Here is a 25194-nt window from a genome sequence, read left to right on the forward strand (position 1 = left end):
CTGAAATACACTGCTGTCGGGAGCAGGGGGTGAGACAGGAGAGGTCTGCTTCGCCATGTGGGTTTCTCTCTGGCCGACGTGGGGTCGAACTTTTGCTGCAGTGGCTGCGGATTGCTTCATAGTGCAGTGCTTAACCCCTTATGCCACCAGGGAGGCCCCCAAGTGATTTTTATTTGTTTATAATACTCATTGGCATAGTAGCATTTGTATGTCTGTTATATTTTTGTCTCCCTGGGGATAATAACTAAACTTGTGTCTTTAGGCTCTCACTAGAAGGGGCAGTCTTTGGGAAAATTATCAGCTTGGATGACTATTTCTTCAACTTTCCACACCTTTTCAATGTCCCCCTCTGTATTTGAAGGGGTCTTAGAGGCACACAGGGTCTGCTGTGATTCTGGGCAGAGAAGAAAACTGCTCTGATACTGCAACCATTTTCTCTGTTATAGCACAGTCTCTGTATTATTGGAGGGGGTCTTTAGATACAAATAAAATGAGGACTGATGCTTTCCTTATCACTGACCATTGCATATAGCTCTAACATTGTAAATGCCAGTTAGAGAATGTCTAAAGGCCAAAAAAAAAAAAAATTGTGATCAAATAATTCCTTATCCAGATTGCATTTTCCATTTAACCTTACTGTAAAATAGCCAAAGAACAAATAATGAAATGTACCATGAGACTGAGAATATGATGGCAATAAACTGGTGTGATGTTCTTGCAGTGCTGTTCTGCAGGATTAAAAGACTAATTAAATTGGCCTGATTTAAGCATAAGCATGCATGGAAACAGGAAACATCCTTACAAGGTGCACATTAAGTCAAGACTTCTAGAAGAAAAAAGAAGTGTATAGAATTTGTTTGATTTCTTTCTTTTAAAGGAAAATAACATGACCCTCATTTCCCTGTGCTAGCATGGAGTGGATCTAATACATGGAAACAATTACATATCAAAAAATGCATGTGCTTCCTGGGCTACAGCTCATGGGTCCTTGAGAGATTGTTAAATTATTTAAAACTAGAGATGGAATTTTATTTTGTGTAAAGATTTTAATCACTTATTTTTGTGTAAAGATTTAATCACAATTTCAAAAAGATTTTGAGCTGCAAAGTTGATACATAGATGCTTTGATTTTTCATTTCATTAGTGATGATTAGAACAAGGCACTGAGGTCTCAGGGGTGGACTCTTACCGGCTTTTCTTAAAGCAACTAGCAGTGTAGCTAAGGAAACAGTATGAACGCCACCTTAAGCACTCAACATGCAAAATTAAATGCTTAATGAATGAATATCAAATTGAATAGCAAAGTCTCCAAACGCTCCGACAGTTCTAAGAGGAGGAGGTCCCTGTGGACTACTCTAGTAAGGAAAGATATCATGGAGATTCAGATCTTAAAGGATGAGGGACCCCTTTGGTGGCACAGGAATTAAAGTGTCAGCTGTCAAGCTATTGTCAGCCACTGCAGCATGAGTTCAATCCCCGGCCAGGGAGCTAACCCACATGGCGCTGCAGACCTCTCCTATCTTGCCTGCTGCTCCCCTCAGAAGTGTATTTCAGAGGATCTGCCTGTTCTGCTCCCCACTCTGTCTTGGGTGAAGCGTCTCAACCCCCCATCCTGCTCCTCTGGCCTATACCCCAGTTCTTGTATGCATAAATAAATAAAATAAATCTTAAAAAAATAGATCTTAAAGGATGAGAAAGAGCAAAATTAGGAGAAGGGAACAAGAACTGTGGCCTGGGAAGGAAGACTAATGCAGTTTGAACTTGAAAGGAGGAATAAACGTGACTTCTTTTATCAGCAGTCAGGAGCCCCACCTGGTTAGGAAGTGAAAGCATAAGACTGAACCTCAGTATTAAACCAGACAGCAGAGGGGGCTGAGTTTATGCCAGATACACCAACTTTCTCTGGATTCATTTGTTTACATTCTATTCTACTCTCTTGAATTCTTGGTTATAGTTCATTTAAATGTTTTTAGAAAGATTCAGGAAGATATTCATTCTAAAATATGTGTATTTTAGTAGTTTATAACAAAGAACTGATAATACATTCAGTTGGTTCTGTTCTTCTCCTTTAAAAAAATTTTAGGTATCATTTATATGCAGTAAAATTCATCCATCTTACATCAGTGTAAAAAAAAATAGTAACAGTACAAAACACAACAAAGCAAAAACAGACAATTATAAACCAGAGACATCCTGCAGGGGAGGAGGAGGGAGAGGCATCAGAGGGAGTGAGGGAGAAGCACAGGGGACTGAGGTGATGGTGCACAGGTGCACTGGGGAAGGAAACTCTATGGGGACGACACATGAGAGGGTGGGGGGAAGCAAATATTGTTTAAAAATTAAAAAATTAAAAAATAAATTCACCTGTCTTAGTATACAGTTCCGCAAGATTTTACAAATACATGCAGTCAGGTAACCTCTACCACAGTCAAAATATGCAATGATTCCATCACAATCTCTGACTCTGTTCTGTTTCATTGATCAATTTGTCTATTTTTTTGTCATAATGGGGGGAGTGATAGTTTGTCCAGCTTTCTACATCCTGATTGGTTTTGAATAAACAAGCTTATCACTTTTAGATGATTGAGGTAAGGTGGACCGTGTAATCTAGAGAGTTCTCAGAATGCAGTCCCCTACCAGCAGCATTCTCAGCCCCTGCCAAAACTGCTAAAACAGAAACTCTGGAGATGGTGTCCAACCTTGAGTGTTTCAAGAAGCCCTCCAATTAATTCTGATACATTCTGAAGTTTGAGAACCATTATTTCAAGAAGGTGAAGACCTCAAAATTTGGGTTATTTAGAAGAAAATGGTACTGGGATTGTGATAATCAGCTTACTCTAGGATTTTTAGGTGATAATTCAAATTTGACAAGAGACTTTGACCACTGTCTGTTTGAGTGAGAGAAGGAACTTTCTCCCCCTTTCTTTCTGGTCTTTAAAAGATTTTTCTGAACTCCATTAGCCATCACACTCCAACAAGAAATGAGATTTCCCCTTAAGGAGCGAGGGGCCATTTCTGATTCTAGACAGGTTTCAAGCAGCTCAACAACTTCAGATAGAGCCAAGTCAGAGTTTAATGGGTATACACTTAAGGTTGATAGAATGAGATCACCCAGAAATTCTTCTGGTTAATGACTTGTCACATTTCAGATCTTTCTTACCCAGAAATCAACTGAAATTTTCATGATCTGAAAATAAGGGGGAAGAATATTGTGGGAGCTTATAAAAAAAAGAAAAAGCCCAAATTTTCCCCAGTGCAAGAATTAAAGTCATTGCCCTGTTCTTCACGTGTCGTGCAGAAGATGCAGGTAGAGCTGTCCTTTCAACAGATATTTGGATCAGGCTGTTCACCAGAGAGGTGCAGCAATTCTAGAATAAAAAGGTAGATGCCTTCTCAACACTGCAGCCTTTTTTCCTCAGGAAGGAAAGAACAAAAGATACAAAGTCGTAGCTTCATTTTAGTTCTACTTTATTTATTTATTTTTTTAAAAAGATTTATTTATTTATTTATACAAGCACTGGGTACAGTCAGAAGCACAGGAGGGTGAGAGAATTCACCAGAGCCAGAGCGGGGAGCAGAACAGGCAGAAGGACCGAAGTACACTGCTGAGGGGAGCAGCGGGCGGCAGGAGAGGTCTGCGCGCCATGTAGGACCCTCCTCTGGTGGCCGGGGAGCAGCTGGGGATCGAACTGGCTCTGCAGAGGCTGTGGGCAGCTTCGCAACCCAGTGCTCAACTGCTGCGCCACCGGGGAGGTCCCTACTTTAAAACACACACACACACACACACATACTCACACTCTCTCTCTCTCTCTCTCTCTCATACACACACACACACAAACAATATTTTTACCTCTCACTTTTAATTTTCCAGTTAGATTTGATCTGTGCCCTTGCTAACTTTTTTGTTTGAAGAAAGAGGATAATGTTTATTTTAACAAACAGCAGCATAAACTTCCATCTTTGCAGCATCAGAATGGAGGCGGGGACTGGCCTGGAGAAAAATAATAGATATTTCCTTCGTGGCCAAGCATTCCTGCCAGATGCAAGATGGCTTGGGGTAGGTTTAGGGAACCCTTTGATCTGAAACTTTTCTTGGCTCAAGCAGATATAAACTTTTTGTTCCAGGAGGTTTGGAACAACTTATGTGTGTTCTGCATCATACCCCAAGTAACCTGCCTTTCAAATTTCTGTATGAAATGTATGAAATTGTACTCATGGGCAGAGAGCAGGGCTCTGGAGTGTGCCCCGTACTTCCTGGCCTGCATGCTGTGGGATGAGAGCGAATCGTTTCTGGGGGTTTTCACTTTCTGTTACTTTGCCAGCAATCTGGTTTCCAAAACAACTTTCAGAACTTCTCATCAAGCCTCATATTCATTTAAAGGAAATTGACCACTCCCCTTCAAATCTGCAAATGATTTTTTCACATAGCTTTTTCATTGACAGCATTTGAGAAGGAAAGTTCATTTAAAAAAAAAATCTATGGGCCTCCCCTGGTGGCGCAGCGGTTGAGCACTGGGCTGCAAGGATGCACACAGCCTCTGCAGCGCCGGTTTGTTCCCCGGCTGCCAGCGAGGGTCCCACCAAAAAAAAAAAAAAAATCTATGAACCACCTGTTAGAGAAATGTGACCAATATGCTTCGATTTTCTTGAGTGTTATTTCTAGTTTCTGTGTGAAGGGCGCGGGGGCAGATGTTGATTCCATCATCCTTAACGCCGAGCTATGATGGGAGCAGCATGAACTTGGTACCAGGCACACCTTGGCACAGAATCGGGCTCTCCCACTAAATAACTGTGTGGCCTGCGTGAGTCACTTCAATTTTCTTAGCCCCAGTTGCCTGTTTTATAGAGTGGAGATTATGCCAAACTGTAGGATCCTTTTGAGAAGCAGAGAAAGTGTTTTCATCACATACTATACAATAGTACCTATTCTTTCTATTGTTAGGTTTTTTAATGGATTTCTCTTTTGTCTTAGATATGCTGTGGCACCTGTCAGCCTTTGACTGTAAAATTTTCACAATGCGTCTCCTGCCACTACTCTCCACACAGGTCTTACAGCCCTTTCTGACCCACAACTTCCCTACATTCCCAGGACAACCTGTCCAAAAAGGATCTGAAATCTCTACATGCTAAATTCATCATCCCCTTTGAGAGGAGCTGAAAGCAACAGGGGTCATTTGGGTTTGTAGGACATCAGTACTTTTGAATTCTCAGCTCTCAGGAGCCAGCTCAGCCTGATTCACTTTGACACAGGTCCTGGGATCCAAGTTACCGTGTTTCTGATATCATCTGTCCTGTCACAGTATTTATTCTTCCTCCATCTCTCTCCATAGGTGTAATTAAGTGTGTAACCAAGTGTAGGCACAGTACCTAGCTCTTAATAAGTATTGGTTGGGTAAATGAGCAGTTCCCATGTTTAAATAATGATCCTTCTAATATTTACTCCCATGCTTGTTTGTCTACCACCGCTTGACTTAGATATCTATTGCTATGTAGCAGTTTGCTCCAAATTTAGCAGTTTAAGATAAAAATCAAGTTTCTCTGGGCCAGAAATTCAGGAATCGGGTAGCATTTGCCGGGAGGTTCTAGCCTGTGATCTTGCAGAAGGTTTCAGTCGAGATGCTGACGAGGGCTGTGGTCCACCAAAAAGGCTCAGCTGGGGCTAGAGGACCTGATTTCAATGTGGCTCACACATGGTGAAGGAGTCACATTGACCATTGGAAGGAGCTTCAACTGCCCACCAAATGGGCCTCTCCAGAGACTGCTTGAGTGTCCCTGTTAACATGGTGACTGACTTTCCCCACAGGGAGTGACCCAAGAGAACAAGGTAGAAGCTGCCATGTCTTTTATGCTGTAGCCTCAGAAGTCATACTGGCATTTCTGCAAAGTGTTTTGGGGTACGCAAGTCAGCAGGTCCTCTCTATTCACTGTAGCAGGGGCCTATACAATGGTGTGACTACTAGGAGAAAAATATCACGGGAGGCCATTTTGGAGATTGGGTACATAACTCTCATTCAACCCTTTATTTCTCCCGGAAATGGAATTTTGTCTTCAACCTCTGTTCTGTAGATGGATTTTAGTTCTCTCCTCTTAGACATCTCATGACCACCTATCAGACTTGCTAGCTCGTTAGCATTGTGGCATCCTTCTTTGGTCAGGGGTTCTGCTGATCCATTGCTAGGAACTCTAGACATACTTAAAACTGCAGGGTAGACCTTAGCATCACTCTTTCCTTTGCTGCCTTATTCCACTTATTGCTTAGGCCAAGGCCTATTGAGAGGGCAGGCAGGTGACTGCATTGTTTTCAGAGCCCAACTTTCTAGACAGGAAAGTGCTGCCTTCTGTAAGTAAAGACACAACTTTTGGGCTGCCCTGAGGTTAGTAAGGTATAGAATGGGAGTATGCTTTTCAAAGAGAATTCAGGTAACATTGACCGTAACTACTACTTCCCCAGGGCTCTGGTGACCAGGAATACACACCTGAAAGGCGCTTGCTGAGAGTCAAAGCAGAGACTGTGGCCAGTAATAATTTACCCCTAGACAAAAATGACTTGCTCCTTGGTGAATTTGATCCCCACTTCATTAGCACCAAGGCCTTCACTAACTGGATCTCCCAAAGCATCTGTGCAGAATATTTTCTTAGGTTCATTAAACTGGAAAAAAAATGGGGAGTTCCCTGTTCCTCTTAGCAGTTTCTGTTTCTCCATGGGATTTATAAATACATAGCCCAAAATTTAGCTGATGTTGCTGTTGATTTTCAGAGCTGTTAGAAATAGCTTTTCTTCTCCCATAGAGACTGTTCATTTCCCAACATTCTCACATCACTCTGGAAGATAGCTCTGGAAGATAGGGTTGGGGAGGAGCAGGGCGGGGAGATAGGTGTTGCTGAAAACCTAAGAAGCAATAACTAGGAATTCATTAGGTTTCCTGAACTGCAGTGTCCCCTGGCTGGAGAGGGGCCACCAGTGGAGAGGGTGTGTGTGTGTGTGTGTGTGTGTGTGTGTGTGTGTGTGTGTGTGTGTGTGTGTGAGAGAGAGAGAGAGAGAGAGAGAGAGAGAGGTCTGACCCTGTAAGCCTTAAAGAAGCACATCCTGGATGATAGGGTGCTTTATTAATTAAAAAGGCATCTTTCTGGGGTCTCCCTGGTGGTGCAAGGGGTTAAGCACCACACTATGAAGCAATCCACAACCTCTGCAGCACAAGTTCAATACCTGGCCGGCCAGGGCGCAACCCACATGGCACAGCAGACCTCTCCTGTCTTGTCCGCTGCTCCCTTCAGCAGTGTATTTCAGTCAGTCTGCCTGTTCTGCTCCCCATCTGTCTCTGGTGAATCCTCTCACCCCCGCATCTCTGGCCTGCACCCCAGCTCTTGTATGCATAGATAAATAAATCTTTTAAAAAATTGAAATAAAAAAGGCATCTTTGCTTTTGATCCTCTCATCCTTTTCTATTCTCAGAGTTTTGGCCACAGGCTCAGTGGAACATCAGACTTGTAAGAGAAAGCATAAGTTCAGCAGGTGTTGGAGCCAAGAAAAAAGAGAACTTCCACCAGAGCTGTGGCCCCTGCCGCTGTTTCTAGGGAAAAACTTGGGGCTTTTCCATCTATGTTGTTTTTCCTAAGGAAAGTCCATCCCCCAGCACCCGTCCTGGAAAGTAGCCCAGTCCAGGCTGCAAGGAGGGAGGATGGAAGGAAGAGTCACTTGTTGCTCAGTACCAGTAAAGGGGCAATGAGGATGGATCTTGTTCTTTAAGACAAGTTTATCTGTTTCCTAGAAGGCGTGGGGTTCATTTAGCTCATTCCCAGCCTGGACTATGACTTGATTATTGTCTTCTTTTTATCTTCTTTCTCCATCTCCTTTGTCTTATCATTCTTTCATTGCCTTTTCTTCTTTTTACCTTCTGACTCCCAAAATGCTTCTTTCTTCTCATGTTGTCTGAAGCCTGCCTGGTGGGCTTCCATGCGAAACCACACAGGACTCCAGGTCTTCCAGGAACAGGTCATGTTTTTTTTTTTCTTTTTTCTTTTTAATGTTACCTTTAAATTATGAACAAGACAAAGAAGAAGGTTGTAGAAAACAAAAACTCAGTTCAATATGGTGTTTGGGGCATTTGTACAGACACTTAACCTTGAGAGTTTCTAAAGAAGCCAGGAGAAGGCAGAAAGGGGCCAATTGGGCATTAGAGGTATGGTTTGGGGTTCACTCTGCTTGGCCCCCTGAACTCTGCCCACTGCTGACTGGGTGAGCTGGGACGGCTGATCTCAGTAACCCTGGGATGTTCAGTAAATAATCTGATAACATTTGGGGCTAGGGTGCTTGGCATTAAAAGACTCCTTATGTATTTGAAAAGGGGATGTCAAACTTCACTTGACTCGGACCTCACCCCTCCCCATGACCACTTTCTAGCCCCCGGGGAACAACACACATCCTGCCAGGATTTTTAAATACAGCATTTCAGAAACCTGCACCATGCACAGAGCCTCAGCTCATGGACATAAGCTCCAAGAATCCAGCCCCCTCTCAGGTTCCTGTGCTGTGAATCACAGGACCATCCCTGGCACTGGCAGGGACTCAAGCCCCACCCTTGGCCCGTGCCCCACTTGACTGATTCCTGGGCTGGGAATGTTCTCTGAGCTTTAGCAGGTCTGCCCAGAGAGGGTTTGCTCTGTGGTTTCCTCCTGACAAATAGTGACATTTCCTGGGTACAGAGGCATGCGGTGATAATGTTCCATTAGGCCTCCAGTATGTAATTTTGAATGGGTGGGGGAGGGCAGGAGGGCAGGGAAGGGGAAGAAGGGTAGGGGAGTGGAGAGAGGAAGGAGGAAGGAAAGAAGGGAGGAAACAGGGCCAGGAGGCAAGCTGGATTCCTGCTGATGTAAATTCACTCTTCTCCACTTGTTCTCTTCATTGCCCTCTGCTTGGCCAGAAGCCTGGAGCAGGGGTTCTGAGGGGGGATTGCCCTCCCCCGTTCTCCCTAAGACTCTCTTTCTCAGGGATCATCCCATTGTCTGGCCATCACTGTGTTGTCATTCAGTTTACATTAGTGCCACTCTCCCTCCCCTGTCATTGTCTGATATTTTCACTACCCCCCACCCCACAACGTTCAAAGTAGCTTAAGTTTTGTTTTAATAAGCAGGCAGGGAATAAACTCAGACATGAACACTGAACAGATCACTTCGAAAGTGAAGAAGAGAAAGAAGCTGGTTTATACTGACTTTGAGAGGCTAATCTTAAAATGCCATCGCTGCTGTTCTGATTAGATATTACACGCAGACTAAAACATGCAGACAATTCCAAGCCTCTCCTCTCAAACATTTCTGCCCCATGCTCGGCTCTCTGGGAAGATATAGATAGCATAGAATAATCTCTCTCAGGGAATTAATTGCTGTTTCCTCTTTCCTGTTTTGAACAGAAAATGTCTTTAATGTATTGTGTGAGCACAACATGCAAAATGCATTCTTTGGCATCACATAAATATTTACTTAATAGTTAGAACTCACTGTCATGAGGCATATCACTGGGGAATATTATAACCTATTTTCCTTGAGGAAGATAAAAATTAAAGGCCCTGCTCCTTTGATTTTCAGAACTTGGCTTTGTTTGTTTGTTTTATCTTCCTTCCATTGATGTTGCATTTTTCACCAAACATCTAGAAAGTCAAGCCAGCGCATTACTGAGCAGGAAAATGAGGCAGGCTCTTGAGATTGAGTGGAAAAAGGTCCCTGTCTAGCACCTGTGAGCATCACTCCACACCCCTGGTCATAACCACTGTTGTCTGATTGTCACTGTAATTCCTTGCTTTGTTGGTGAATATCTATCCATCAACGGACAACTCCAGAACATCTGAGAATCATTGAGAGTAGCCACGGCCCATCCTGTGCTGCCCAGAAGTCTTTAATCTGTGCCCAGAACAGTGCTAATGTTCAGTTTCCACAAAATAGACATTTTTAAGATGAGCAGTTTATTTTAGACCCTTCAGAAATTCTCAATATATATTTTTGCTTATGTTGTTTAAGTATATTTATCCTTTTCTCTTTCTCCTTTTATACAAATGTACACTAACACATGTCTCTTAGTTTTCTTTTACTATTTCTCCTTTCATGGTTGACGTAGCATATTTGCTTTTTTTGAAACACTGAGGTGGGAGTACCACGCATTCATCAGTCCCCTTGAGCTTTCTTTTCTGGGTCTAGATGAGAGCAGACACAGAATGTGTGAGAGGTGGGTGGGCAGCAGCCACAAGGAGACTTCCACACGCACAGTTGAATCCAAATGATACCCACGCAGATCTGCCATCCTGAGAGACATGCGTGGATGGGCTGGGGCGGGAGCTCCCCAGCTGATGTTTACTGCTCCGGCTATGTGACCTTCAACAAATTAGTTATTTTACCTCTTGGAGCCTTGGGTTCTTTGTCTCTAAGTTGAGTGAGCCCACTTTATGGTACCAGAGGATGTCTGTAAGTTGCATATGTGTGGAATAAATCCTCATGCATTTGTAAAAACACTTCATGTATATGTCACAGTATCTCATGGTACATGGAGCGGCATCTCATGAATATGGAATGTAACCTCAGGCAAATGTAACAGTACCGCGTGGATGTGGAATGGCACCACGTGTGTATAGAATGTACCTCGAGTATATGGGGTAGCCCTCATGGATCTGAGATGCTTGGACTAGGGCTCAGCATAGCAGCGGCCCCATCCTTGTAGCTGTTACTATTCAGCTTCTGAATGTCCAAGGTTTGATGGTTATTTTGACAAAAATACCAGACTGCTTGTATTGTTTTCTTTGTGTTGTGAAATTACCTGCCTTGAGGACTGGATTGTCATTGTGTGGATTCTAAGAAAAGCTTTCTGAAGAGCCTCCTCCGCCCCCAGACTTTCCTCAAACCAGGTTCCTCAAACCAAACATTTCTCATGCCTCTGTCCCAGAGCTGAGTAGGTGAGCCTTGCGCAGCCCAGTCTTCCCAGTGGTTTTCCACTGGGGTCTGCTTTCTGAAGCCCCCAAGGTGTGCTGGGGGAGAGGATGCCAGCTCTCTCTTTCACTCACAGTATCAGGTGTGGAGCATCTGAAGGCAGCTGCACCCAGCTGGGAAGAGGCAACAAGGAGTATTAGTGTAGGTTTTGCAGACAGAGGTTGAGGCTGTTTCACCCTCCCTCGGTGAAGAGGTGTCTTGTTGGCACCAGGAAGAGTAACAGCATGGGGTTAGGGCGAGCCCTTGCATAGATAAGAAAACAGAGGCCCAAAGAGATCAAATTTTGTGTTTTCAGACATGAAGCAGGTTTGGGGCAGAGACAAATTTGTACAATCTCCTAACACCTAGTTTAAACATACTCACAGAAGGAAAAGGTAAAAAGAGGGAGGGAAGGAAAAATTAAAACAAGCCCAGGGCATACTTCCTTGTGCCCTCTGTGTGCCCTGAACTTCGAGGTGCTTTTCCTGCATTGAGGAATGACGGGGTGCCCAGAGGTGGGTGGGCATGCACATTTGTCTAGTCGGACTTCTGGGTCAAGGGTCTTGGGCACGATAGATCCTTGGGCTTGGCAGCCTCTGCCACACACATCCTGGCTGGAAGCACAGTCATCCAGGAGCTCACAAGCCTAGGCCTGTTAGGAATTCCCTGCTAGATTTTCCTACACTGAAAGGTATCTGCGACCACTGAGGTCAGGGTGCCTATGACCTGTGTGGGGGATGGTGCTCAGTCCTGTCCCCATTTTGTGCTGGAGAAGCTGAAGCAGGGGTAACCTTCAAGAATCAGGTCAGAAAGGGGGGTGTTGGTCTGGTGCCTCTCCCAGAATGTTCTAGACCAGAGTTCTGCCTCTAGACCAGATGGTTCCTTTGATCTAGAATGAGAGGCTCAGTTGGAGGACAAGGGACCAGGTGAGTTAAGATCAACAGGAAGATGAAGGCAAGGTGGGGACACCCGTTCCTTCTCCTGCCACCTGCCTGCAGGCTGTATACATTCTTCTGAGCCTGGGGCCATGCGGTCACCATTAGTATAAAATCTCCAGAAGTCTGGATTTTTAGACTCAGTGTATCAAGTAGAAAACATGCCTGGTGTGTCACTGGAGGCGGCTTTCTGTGCCCCCTCTGGCTGCTGCAGGGACACTCTTGCTTTGTTTCATGCCTTTGTGAATTCTTGTTGTGGCATCTGACCAGCCCAGGTCTTCATTTCCATGGAAGGTTTCATAGAAGTTGTCTAACTTTGTGTTGGCCTCTCCCTGATTCAGACTTGCCCCTTCTGCTGTGTGGCAGATGTAGCCACAAAACAGAGGATCTGGAAAAGTCCTGATTGTCCTCTGAGAGGAAGCCAGCTTTGTCACCTCAGAGGCTGCAGCAAATGAACTATCGGGCCAGGTCCCCTTGGCTTGGCGCGCCCGGTGACAGCAATGAGTATGCTTCAGAGGGATTCGCAGATGCAGGTGCACAAGCCAACTCCTCACCCAGCTCAGAACCACAAGCATCTGGGATGCTGGTTGATTTGTCTCGTCTCTCCTGCTCTCCCTGACAACATCTGGTGCCTCTCCACCTTGTTTGCACCATGTTCTCACTCCTACAACAGGGGGCACCCTTTCATTCCCTGATGCTTTAGGTAGAGAACTGCTTTAAAAACTCATCAAAGAGCATTAGAGAACATTTTCTTCAAAGATCAAAATACACAATCCATCATCTTCATAGCCTTGTAATTCTTGTTGAATTATTTATGTTGACCTTCAACCTGCAAATATGTTTCACGTAGGACTGTGTTATTCCTCCTTCTGTTTTATATCACATTTCCCCATGTTCCTTCAAAGTCATCCCTCACCATTTTAAATTATTATAAATCTATTTGGATCCATTAGACCATCCTCCTAATGTTTGTCATGCAAGGTATTTCAAGTTGGCTGATATTAGATATGCAATGGGGAATATCTGTAAGTATATAGCTTTTAGTTTCTCTTTAATTATTGACTTAGACAGTGAATTCCTAAGGAATTGATAAAGCAAAGGATGTGACTCTCTTTTGGCATTTGCTGTTTATTGTGATAATGCCTTCTGAAAATGCTATATTACATTATGTCTTGTTGCCTCCAGGATCAAATGAATAAATCAGCTTCCTACTAGTCTTCCCCAGAGTGGAGAATTCATTTTTTAAAAAAGATTTATTTACTTATACATGCAAGAACTGGGGTATAGGAAAGAGGTGTGGAGGGTGAGAGGATTCACCAGAGACATAGTGGGGAACAGAACAGGCAGATTGATTGAAACACACTGCTGAGGGGAGCAGCGGGTGAGTCAGGAGAGGTCTGCTGCACCATGTGGGTTGCTCCCTGGCTGGGGATCGAACTCGTGCAGTAGTGGCTGCAGATAGCTTTATAGGTTGCGTCTTAACCCCCTGTGCTTGTTCCACCAGGGAGGCCCGGAGAATTCATTTTAATACAAGTTTGTTTCTTTATTAAGTATTCAGTGGTGTGTTGGTGATATGTCAAGACTTCTCTACTTTGCATTTCTAAAATTCCTGGTCAGATGAATTTCTGATATGTTTGCTTCTATAAGTTTGAATGTCCATGTCATTTGAAGAGTTATTTAATTAGAAACTGATTGAGAGGAAACAAATCTAGATTGTGGAACATTTCATAAGATAACATCCTGGACTTAAAAATGTATCATAGGAAGGAAAGTGTTAAGAAAACTGTTGTAGATTTAAGGAGACAAGAGAGACTTGGCTGCCAAACCTCATGTGGGAGCTCTAGTTACCTCCTGGATTAAAGCATTTGAAACTGTAACTATGAAGGTATTTGGAGGGCAGTCGAGGAAATTTGAATACAAACTATATTACATAATATCAGTATTAAATTTCTTGACTCTGATAGATGGTTAGGTAGGAGAACATATTTATTCTTAAGAAATGAAGGTTTAAGTATTTAGGGGTGAAGTGTCACTGAGTGTAAATTTCAAATGGCTTGGCAAAACTATATGTATGCATATCATATATTATTACTAATGTAGTTATATTAATTATAGCATAATTAGAGTAGTTATATTAGTTATAATACAATGATGTGAATTATGTGGGTGATATTAATATACCAATATATTATATAAGCTATAATATATTAACTGTATATTATATTAACTATATATTATAGATAAATATATTTATTTAACATAGTACAGTATATTAATTATAGATATATGCACAAATTCTACCTACATTATGAAACTATTCGCCACACTCTACAGGTACACACACACAGGGCACTTTACTCTTACCCCATGAAGCTGCATTTTAAAAGAAATGTTTCAGCATGTATGTTCTCCTATGTTCATGGCAGTACTCCTTACAATAGCCAAGTTATGGAAACAATCAAAGTGCTCAAGTGGATTAAGAAGATGTAGTATAACCAAAATGAAAATGTATACATTGTGCAAAAATGAAAAATGATGTAAGAATTATATAAAATAAAATAAAGAAGATGTAGTATATATACACAACAGAATACTACTCAGTCGTAAGAAGTAGATGAAATCTTGCCATTTGCAAAAATATGGATGGGATGTTGTGTGATGCAGTGGGTTACTGCATGTAATGTCCTGACACACTGCCCCAGAGCAGGCCCTCTATAAACCTTAGCCATTATCGTCTCTGTCTTCGTCTGCTCGTTGGCTGGGGTGACTTGAGCATGAGAGAGGTTTCTCAGGGTTGAGGGGGCTGGAAGTAAAGGTCAACGTGTCAGCCTGGTTGGGATCTGGAGAAGGATCTCTTCCTTGTGGGGCTTGCTTTCTCCTTGGGCCTCACAGAAGAGTGGGTGCGAGGGAGAGAATAATCATGTCTCTTCTTATAAATGACTAATTCCGTCGTGAGGGCTCCACCCTCATAACTACATCTAAACTAACCTCCCAAAGGCCCATCTCCTAATACTACTCATGGGGAGCATTAGAGCTTCATCATAGGAATTTGGGGGATGAAGAATGATACAAATATTCAGTCCATAGCAACCATCATTTTTGTTTTTATTGTCTGGGTTCACCGTTTTATTTCCCTCTCCTTTTTGGGGAGGGCTCTGTTTTCCTTGTCTGGGTAAGAGGGAGAAAGAAGAAAAATTAGATTTTTAAGGCAGCTGTTTCTGTGAGTCAGGCAGCTGGGTGCAGAGGGAAACCACACATGAACTCCTGGCAGTGCTCCCCAGAGTTGGCACTGCTGCCCCTGGGCACAGAGGGCCATGATGCAGAGTTCAAAGGTCACACTGCTCAGAAGTTGCACTAAGATTTGAACCCTGAGCTTTCTGACCCCAGGCCCCTGCAGCAGCAACTGGTGTAGGAGGAATGGAGCAGCTGAAGCTGGAGCAAAGCTCAGACTGGAGTGGATGCTGAGGGTGCAGCTGATGCAGGCACATGAAGTTTGGGCCTCCCCCACTGGTGTGATGCTCAACTTCTGGAGCCAAGCAGTGAGGTTCCTCTGACCCTTGAATCCATCCAGCCGCCACCACTGCCCCCACAGCCATTCCCACCTCCAGACACCGAGGACAGAGGACAGGGAAGCCCTCCCACAGGAGCTGACTTTCAGGTTTCAAGCTGCACTAACCCACCTTGTGTTTTCTTCTCTGCTCTCGTCCTTCCAGCCCCTAAAGACAATGAAGAGCGTGTGTTCAGGGAGCGCATGCGGCCCAGGAAGCGGCAGGGTGCCGTCAGACGCAGGGTCCACCAGGTCAATGGCCACAAGTTCATGGCCACCTACCTTCGGCAGCCCACCTACTGCTCCCACTGCAGAGATTTTATCTGGTAAGCCCTTCTCTTCTGGGGACCTCTCATTATGCCTTTTCTGTTGCCACAAGTCTGGGGAATAGATGCAGAAGATCTGAAAGTTGATGTAAAAAGTGCTAATGTATCCTTATTTCTTCTTTGTTTTATTGCATAAGACTGTTCTGGAAGGTTAAGGGAGTGTGTGGCGCATGGTAGGATAAGTAGATAGCAGAAACAGTGGTTCCTAGTGACTATACTGGGATCATATCATATATCATATTTGAGGAGTTAAGATCTTATAACCAATTAAAGGTATAATTTGTGTGCTTTTCTAAAGTATCCCTATCTTTTACAGAAACAAACTGAATTATTTACAAATGAAATGATAAGATGTCTGGATTTGTTAAAAAATAATGTAGAAGAAAGAGACAGGAGCTAGGGTTAGAAATCAAACAAGATTGGCCAAGTCTTCACTGGAAATGGGTGATTATATAAAACATTATATTCATCTTCCTATGCTTGTATACATTTGAATTGTTCCTTAATTAAGATTAAGAAATACGAATGGGGGGATTGCAATTGTATGGGGAATATAAAAATAAAATTTATTAATTAAAAAAAAATACTCAAATGCCCATCTCTGTAGTTCATAGCTGTTCTTTGTAATGGTTATAACAGGCATGCTGCTGAGGTGCTAAAAGTTCAGAGGAATGAGGGAGTACTGTTAGCCAGAATGCTCAGGGTAGGCTTCCTGGAGGAGGTGGCATTTTTCCTTTCATGATGACTGGGAATTTGATAGGTGGAGCTAGTTAGACCTTTTTTGGGAGGTGGAGGAAAAAAAAGGAGATAATGAAAATCTGGCCTTGGGGTTTGAAGGGAGGCTTTTAGTGAATATCTACCATGTGCCAGGTTCTCTCTTCAGCACTGGAAGTAGCCAGTGAAACTTCCCAATATCCTATGGACTGTGTACTATTAACCCTATTCCACTAACAATACTACTGATGCAGGCACATGAAATCTGGGCCTCCCTGCTGGTGTGATGCTCACCCCTGGAGCATGCACCCAGACAAGGGATATTTGAATTGGGCTCTGAGGACCCCTTGGATTCCCAGGGTGTCCAGTGTGACATTTCTGATCCTCATGGTATACCAGAACTATCCACTGAGGTTGGTATGGCCATTGAGAGGACACAGCTCAGAGCAAATTTAACCTGACTGCAGTAGCAACAATGCCCCACTCCCACCCACAGACACATCTCCCCCACAGGGCTGACTTAACCGTCTGACCTCTGTTTTCTCTGTTTGGTCATGAACTGTGTGTTTGGGGTGAACAGGCTCTTAAAGTTTAATCTTAAAGCTGCGGGTCTCCTGTACACCCATTATGAACATTGAGCTTTAGGTTTCCTGCCCTGTATTCAGAGTGACTTCTGGCTCTTCCTGCTGAGTTGGGAATTGCAGGGAGCTCCCTGACCTGTTGGTGGTGTACTGAGGATAGGGCTTAGGCCAAACTGGATGGACTGTTCTTTGTGTGTGCTGACCCAAAACCTGGGAGCCACACTCTGGCACTAGAACGAACCTCTGACATTGGCCTTCACCCCATCTATTGGTGGTAGATTAAACTCCTAGTGCTGGTCACATGCGGACTCAGACACCTTGACTGCTTCTGGATGTCCTGGGAATGCCCAGGCTCAGCCTGCCTGCTGAGCCCATCTCCACGATTATCCACATGGAAAGGCAAGTTTGATAAAGGAGGCCTGCCCTGAGCCAGCAGTCTCATGGCTTTCCAGAATGCTGCTAGCCTCACTGGAATAGCTGTTTGGGAAGCTGGCCTTGATTCTAGTCACACCTTTCAGCCATTCCAAGCACTGAGGCTGCCCTGGGGGCCTTCTAAGGAGTTACTTTAAGGCACCCTATAAGTGAGAGTGAGGTCACACTGCTACACAGATTCCAGAGTACAGGGTGCATGGAGGGAGGGGTGGCCAGAAGGGGGTGGCTTTTGTGTCATACTAAAATGTTATTTCTTCTTTTCAGGGGTGTCATAGGAAAGCAGGGATACCAATGTCAAGGTAAGAGATAGTGTATGAAATAATCCTTGGGGACTCACAGGTCAACCCAGATCACTACTGCTAGGTTTTGGTGACATTTAGAGACTCTATTCAGTGGTCATGCTTACGCTCCCTCTTCAAGAAGCTGGCCCTGCTTTGCTTTCTATCTGGTCATTACTCCCACATACATATATGGGAGTGGGTGAGGGGAGGATCTTGTGGGTCCCACCGATCTCCAGGTGCCCCGGGGGTCTCCCCCAGCTGTAGAGAAAGGCAGTCTCACTGTCCTGATGGAGCATGTGCTCAGGAGAGGCCCTTAGAAGGCCTGTGTGCTGAGCCCTTAGAAGGCCCTGTGTGCTGAGTCGGGTGGTGTGTGCTCTGGCATCTCCCTAATCCGTTGTCCCTGAAGCTGGTCCCCCGCCTGCCTGTTTTATTCAGTGTCCTGAAGGGTCCTCGTGGATGCCTTTTTCTTGTCTCTACTGTGGAATCGTCAACTCTTAAACATTTACAACTTACTTGAAGTTGTTGAAATTTGTTTTCAATCAGTTAATGACAAATGCACATTTAAGTTGTCCAGAGTTGGGGGTGAATGTGTGATGTGGCCACGGCGAGGTTTTTCTGTGGTTCCATCTGGTAGGCCAGCCCCTGCACAGCCAGCCACCAGTGAACTCAGGTCTCTGCCCTGGGGACTCAGACAGTTCTGATAGGCATTTCTGTGTATAGGCAATTACCTCTTCAGCCACCTGCTGCCCACACCGCCCCAGGACATAAAGCAGAGCAGACCACTTCTTGTGGATCTACTGAATTAAAAGGAAATTTTTAAGTTTGGCATGTGAGGCTTGTACAAGTATCAAAAAGCATAAGAACTTCTGTGCCACAAAACATCTACTCACTTGCAGTGACCTCCCTGTCACACCAGCCACCCCGCCATGATCCTGTGGAGCAGGGGACAATTGTAGTGCCTTTAATAGACAATGCCTCATGGAAGGAAAATGGTTCTCTGACCTGGGCATAGAGAAGCAAGACAATTGACCAGTGCTCCTGGAACTAGAGTGAACTGCGAATCGCCCTAGGTAGAAAGGGTGTCTTCTTCAGAGCCCGTGGCAAGCCCTTGTGGTTCTGATGACAAAGCACTTTGAAATGACAGCATAGGGCCTTTGCTTTGCTTGGGTATCAAACTAAGACTCAGTGACCAAGGGGCCTGGCTTCCTGCTCCTCTACCCAAGACTGATTAGATCACACCCCCCAAGCTTAGCTGTCCCTGTTTTGCCTTTTGCAGTTTGCACATGCGTGGTCCACAAGCGATGCCACGAGCTGATCATTACGAAGTGTGCTGGATTAAAGAAGCAGGAAGCTCCCGACGAGGTAAATATTTAAACGCTGAGATTCAGGGCTCTCCTCACTGCCATCCCCACACTCCGCTGCCTCCTCGGCAGTCCCGAGAAACCCTTATCTCTCTCAGATGGCACTGCTGTCCTCATTGTGTTGATCACAAAATAAGGGATTTGTTCGTGGCCTTCCGGCGGATGCACAGCTCATAGTCCACTGTTTGCCCGTGGATATGATGCCAAGAGATGATGCTGTGTGATGCCAGGGGTCAAGCCCACAAGGAAAATGTCAATTCTTCTATGTCTGTCTCATCAGAAGATTGAAGTGGCTGACTGGCAGGTCCACGGTTCTAAGCAGCTTGTGAGAAGCGAGAGTCTCCACACGAGTGGGAATCAGCTTCATGGGGTGGCGGGGGAGGGGAGCAGAATTGGCCAGTCCAAGAAACACTTAGGAGGGTGAAATAACCACGTGATGATAACAACCAACATCCTTTGGGTACTTTGCATGCCTTGATTTAAGTACTTTATCATATAATGTTTAATCCTAAAACCACCTTAATAAGCAAGATGTTGTTATCTTCATTTTACAACAGAAAAAACAGAAGCGCAGAGATCAAATTGCCTCAAATCACACGGCTAGTAGGTGAAAGTCACATTCAAATTCAAGTTAACCAGTTCCAGAGTCCAATCCCTTGACCTCTGCACTATGTGGTCTCTTAAGTTTAGAAACTAGCACTCAACTGATGATTAGGGAAGGGACTAGCAGGGAGGGAGCAAAAAAGCTCAGCAGTGAAGCTAGGCTTCTCCAAACTGAGGGATTGGTAGTGCCACTGATCACGAAAAACTCTTCTGGAGGAAGATGGCATGAGTGCATGGTATCTCTGTCCGTGCAGCTGCTTTCAGCATGCTTTTAATTCTCAGCGAAGCAACGTGGCACAGAATCACAGGCCATTAGAACTGGGATCAGAGAGAAAAGCCCTGGGGGATGGGGGGCATGCCCTCAGTGTGGGTTCTGATCAAGTGCATTTATAATTTGGTTTCTGAAAGGAGTGACTTCTGGAGAGCCTCTAGCTGCTTCTTAAAAAGTACCAAATGGCATCTTGGCACCCAAAGCATTTCCCAATTTTTAAAATCAACATTTGATTTCACACCATCTCTGGAAAACAGCAAAGAACAAAGCTTATGTTGAATCTTCCATGTCCCTGAAGTGCAGGCAGCCCCGAGTACCAGTGCTGTTTGCGGGGTCCTGGGGGTGACAGCCAGTCGTCATCACCTGGGTCTCCTGACTCCTGGTCTAGGGTCCACACCCAAGGACCTGCTTCCACTCATCACTTTACATGTAAATAAATAAAGAGACGACTTGCTTGTGCTGGGGTGTCTCCTGGCTCTGGATGGTCTATTGAACATTGACTGAGCGCCTTCTGTGCCCGGTATTTATGCCATATTCCATGAAACAAAGACACAGTGATGACACCTACCCTTGGGATCTGACCCGTTGCATTAACTATGAACCTTTACAGGTTTCTAAGCTCTCACAGCTCCCTGGAGGGAGGAGTCCCCCCTGGGCCCATGCCTTGCAGATGAGCGGGTTGAGCCTTGACAGGCACAGAACCCAGCTTCATCTGCCCCCTGCTTCTTCCATCTTCCCTGTCATCATATTGGGCAGGGAAAGTCCCCAGTGAGTGTGCTCCCAAGCTGGGTGTGTGTCCTGAGGGAGATAAATTGGTAGGGTTGGGGAAGAGGCCTTTGAGTTTCTTAGTCCATCCCGATGCTCCCTGAGGCCAGTGTCCCTTAGTGTCCACATCCCCCTGGGGCGGGGGGATCATAGGCCTGTCCTCCACCACATGCAGCATTACTGGTGACCAGCCTTTGAGAATGACCAACCTTTCATTCTGTTGTGTAACCGGCTGCATCCTGCTGCATGTGCATATGCCATTCATACATGTACCCCACGCATGTGGGTCTCGACGTCAGGTGCCCAACCCAGCCCTGACTTCTGCTCACTGGCTCCTCCAAGCTCTTGCACCGTGAGCCCTTGCTAGGACCGCTGGCCAGTCTCAGGCCCTGCCCACTCCTCTGGGTGTGGTGACCAAGAAATGATCTTTGTCACCTTCCTTCCTGCTCCCCTTCTTCACTTTTTTTTTTAATCTCATCACTGTGTTTGCCCTTCCCTCCTCCCTGTGTCCTCTCTGTATCTCTTGCTCCCTCTTCCTGAGTTTCCTCAGTGGAACCCCACGTGTGTGCACCTGCAGGGTGTGTGTGCTGTGGTCTGATTGTGTGGCATCTGGTTCTGTGGCTCCTCCATCCTCCCTGCCCGTTCTCTGAGGCCGAGACCCCAGTGCACAGCCCATGCATCTTGAACAGGGCAGGGAGATTCTGGTCCAGTGGGAGGCGGGACCATTCCTTATTTCTGGGTGGCAGGGAACTCACAGTGAAGTGCAGGCCCTCACGGCATGTTCGTGCACATAGGCCTGCCTTCCTATCTCGGGTTGAGCCCATGTTCTCACCCACATCTTTGTCTGGCTCACTCTCCTTAGTCCTCCTTGGGGCTTCTGCTCACTGTGCAGCAGCAAGCCAGGGGCAGCTCTTCTGCTGCCCGTTTTGTCCTCCCTAACTCCCAGAGTCACCACAGTGACTCTCCCAGGCCATCAACTCTTGCTGGTGGCCCCAGCACGTTCTGAGAGAGGCCTGCTTCACTGCCCTGGAGGCACAGGGGCAGAGTACCTCTGTGGAGAGGTCAAGAAAGCCAGAAAGACAGTGTGATGACCCCTTGCTTCTGTGGAGTGATTGTTTCCCACCCCTCCCGCCTCTCATTGACCTCATGATCCTGTGTCCCTAGGTGGGATGAGGCGTTGCCATCCACATTTTCCAGGTAAAGACTCTGAGCCCATGAAGTCAGAAAAGTTGCCTGAGGCCTTTTGGGTGACTCCAGGCAGATGATGAGGTACCTGGACACTTCTACCCTCAGGCACCCCTCCCCTCCCAGCCCCTGCCCTTACCTCTTTTAAATAATCAGTAAGCAGCAACAGAGTGGGCTTTGCCTTTGGACTCATAGGCATTGAATCCTGGCTCTGTCCTTCACTTGCTGACCAGCACACTCCTTAACCTCACTGCCCCATCGTTTCCTCATCTGTGAACTCATGCTATTGACAGTGCCTACCCCAGAGGGAGGTGAGGTTTAATGGAGACAGCGGTGCCAGGCCTGTGGTCAGCACTAAGTGGTCGCCACTCTGCATTGGCAGTTACTGTTTGTCCTAACAGCTGTGGTTGCCACAACCTGCTGGGGTTTGAGGGTATTTACAGAATCTTGTACTCACCACCCTTCTGCCAGAGCGATCCAGGTGAGATCTCCATGCACAAGAACAGAATGCAAAGTACACAGTGACATCACATTACTGGTCAAAATGTGAGGTGCTGCTCAAGTGCGTTGTGCCATGGAGCTGGGCCTGAATGCTTGGACTGGGCTGCAGAGTCCAGCAGGGTGGCGGAGAGTACAGCACAAGCCCGGGAGCAGGAGGGAGGTTCCCTCCACCTCGCTTCTCAGGGCGGCTTTGAGGTCCTGTCCCTACAGTGACACATCTTCTGGGAAAGCACCCCTGTAGGAGCTCAGGGCATGAGGGAGCTCGGTGGTGACCCTTTGTTTTGCTGTCCCTGCAGGTGGGCTCCCAGAGGTTCAGCGTCAACATGCCTCACAAGTTCGGAATCCACAACTACAAGGTGCCCACCTTCTGTGACCATTGTGGGTCCTTGCTCTGGGGCCTCTTGCGACAGGGCTTGCAGTGCAAAGGTAAGGTGCTCAGTGCCCTGCCTCCTGCCCCCACGCACCATACCCGTCCCCCAATGTGTTACATTTAAGTCATGTTAACTGACTACTTTACCTTCTTTCGCATTGCCATTTAATTTTGCATGATCATAAAGTGCTTGTGTAGTGAATTTAGGATTTCTGTCCCCTATTAACAGTTGGTATCTCATCTGAGAATTGTTATTTATACTTGCCCCCAAGTTTCCCTAAAATCCTCTGAGTAAGAATACACTGAAAAACATGGCATTCAAGGCATCATGGACTGGAGATCAAGTATTACGTTAGCCTTCTAGAAATTTGCACTCTACTTAGACATTAAACATAATGAGTTAAATAATAAATAGTAATTCAAGTAATGAGTCAGAACAAGTGTGAGCAATTTACAGGCAAGAAAGGACATGGATGATCAGAATAGGCTTTGGGGGTCATGTGGACTTGACCTACACCCAAGTCTCTGTCTGGTGACATGTGGTGCCTGGCGTGACCCTTAAGAGCTCCCCCTCTGACCCACCTCCCATCTCATCTGCCCAGGCCTCTGCAGTCAGTCACTCTCCTGCCCCTGCTAACTTCCATTATGCAATCACACATTTCCTATGCACCATTGTTTACTTTCTGTCTCCAAGCATGGCATGGCTGACTGGACCTTGTTATGAAATAAACCATTGCCCTTGTTCACCCTCAAGGGCCAAGTTACCTAAACATAAAGAGATTTCTGTGGGGACACACAGGCCTCCCTATCTTCCCAGGTGTGGCTTTGCCATTGTTCTCATAAGATCAAATACTTGCTTTGGAAGAATTCCCAACTGCCTGTCCCACCTCACTGCAAATCCTTGTTGAGTCTCAGCTATGCAAAGCGTGGCCACAGAGAAACAAAATTTCTCCCAGGAATGGTGGGATGGATGACAGAAAATGAAATTCAGTGGACCAAGCCCCCCATAGTGAGGAGGACACTGCTGCAGTCCCACCCAGCCCTTGACAGGACCCCCACAGATGTGTGACGAATAATTGGGAGGAGGGAGAATGATGAGTCTTCCTTCAAAAGAGCAAAGCTGCTGTTTCTTCCCACCATAATTCTTACAGGTGAAACCAGGAAAAAATGAGCAAGAAGAGGCAGCCTAGAAAGAGAAGCTGTCAAAAGGCAGAGGAGGGTGGCCATGGTGGTTAACCTAACCCTGCCCTTGGAGGTCAACAATGGTGGCGGAGGCAGGATGGTTGGGAATTTGGATGGTTGTTCAGCCCACATTACAGAGAATGAACCTCAGGCTTCTTTTGGTTCAAGCTGTTACACCCACCTTCTTTTGACTGGTCTGCTGTCTCCGGAGTCATCCCCAGCCTCTGAGAGCCCAGCTGTGGCTGCCTCAGTTATCTCAAGTTCCCCCTTCTCAGTCAGCATTGCCTTGTGTTTGCAGACATTGTCGAAGTCACCATCGCATATAGCCCATGTGAGCTGACATGTTGTCGGGATTTTTCTTTTCACATAATAAGACAATTGCGCTGCTCTCCCAGGAAAATAGGAGAGTTTTTAAAAATAGAAAATGGAGTCCTCAAAGACCATTTCCAGTTTGCTGACCTGCCCGCCAAGCTGTTTTGTTGGGAAGGACATGTCCAGATTTTCAACGCCAGAGGGCGCCAGTGGCTAAATTATTATATAGCCAAGTTGCACTGGCTAAGAAATTCTCTTCATTCAGTTGCTTAATTCTTGTCCTTTATGTCTCCTCCAGAAGAGACAGAAGAGGATTTTCACTGGTGTAGGTGGGCAGGGGCAGGTAGGGGGAATTGAGTATCAAAAGGCAGCTGTTGTTAAGGGGAGTGGACGGAGAATTCAGAGCAGAGAGTTGTTGCCCAGAGCATGTGACCCGCCTGATAATTTGCAGACTACATTCGTTGAGTGAATGGGATGAGCAGGCTGAGGGGGCGCTTGCTTGGTTATCTTCACTGTCTGAGAAAGTCTCCTCCCATCAGCGCCTCTCCCCAAACACACCTTTGACTCTGACCATCTTCGCAACAAGGCTCAGTTGAGTTCTTCCAGCTTGGGTTGGGGGTCTGTGCTGTCCAGACTAGTGACCCAGCCAAGAGGTGCAGCAGGAGGCTGTCTAGCTGCCTGGTTTCATTCCAGAAACAGGTATTATAAAAGTAGACTTTAACTTTTATACAATTTTAGGTTCCCAGCAAAATTGAGTGGAAAGTATAGAGATTCCCATGTGCTCCCTGCCCCCACACTGGCATGGCCAGTCCCATTGTATCAGCATCTCTAGCAGAGTGGGGCACTTGCTGGAATCAGTCAGTCTACACTGACACATT

General features: G+C 45.7%; 1 protein-coding gene across 1 annotated transcript in view; it reads left to right on the forward strand.

Moving 5' to 3' along the window:
• The window catches only part of PRKCE (protein kinase C epsilon), a gene marked incomplete at both ends in the record, with an annotated part of 444482 nt that overhangs the window by 275511 nt on the left and 143777 nt on the right, over positions 1-25194 (forward strand). The window contains 4 exons of the mRNA XM_084234642.1: positions 15599-15758; positions 17750-17784; positions 19043-19128; positions 22749-22878. Coding sequence (XP_084090768.1) covers positions 15599-15758; positions 17750-17784; positions 19043-19128; positions 22749-22878 — 411 coding nt within the window. The remainder of the gene's footprint in view (positions 1-15598; positions 15759-17749; positions 17785-19042; positions 19129-22748; positions 22879-25194) is intronic.

Source organism: Talpa europaea (assembly GCF_964194135.1).
Source record: "Talpa europaea genome assembly, chromosome: 6".
NCBI lineage: Eukaryota > Metazoa > Chordata > Mammalia > Eulipotyphla > Talpidae > Talpa > Talpa europaea.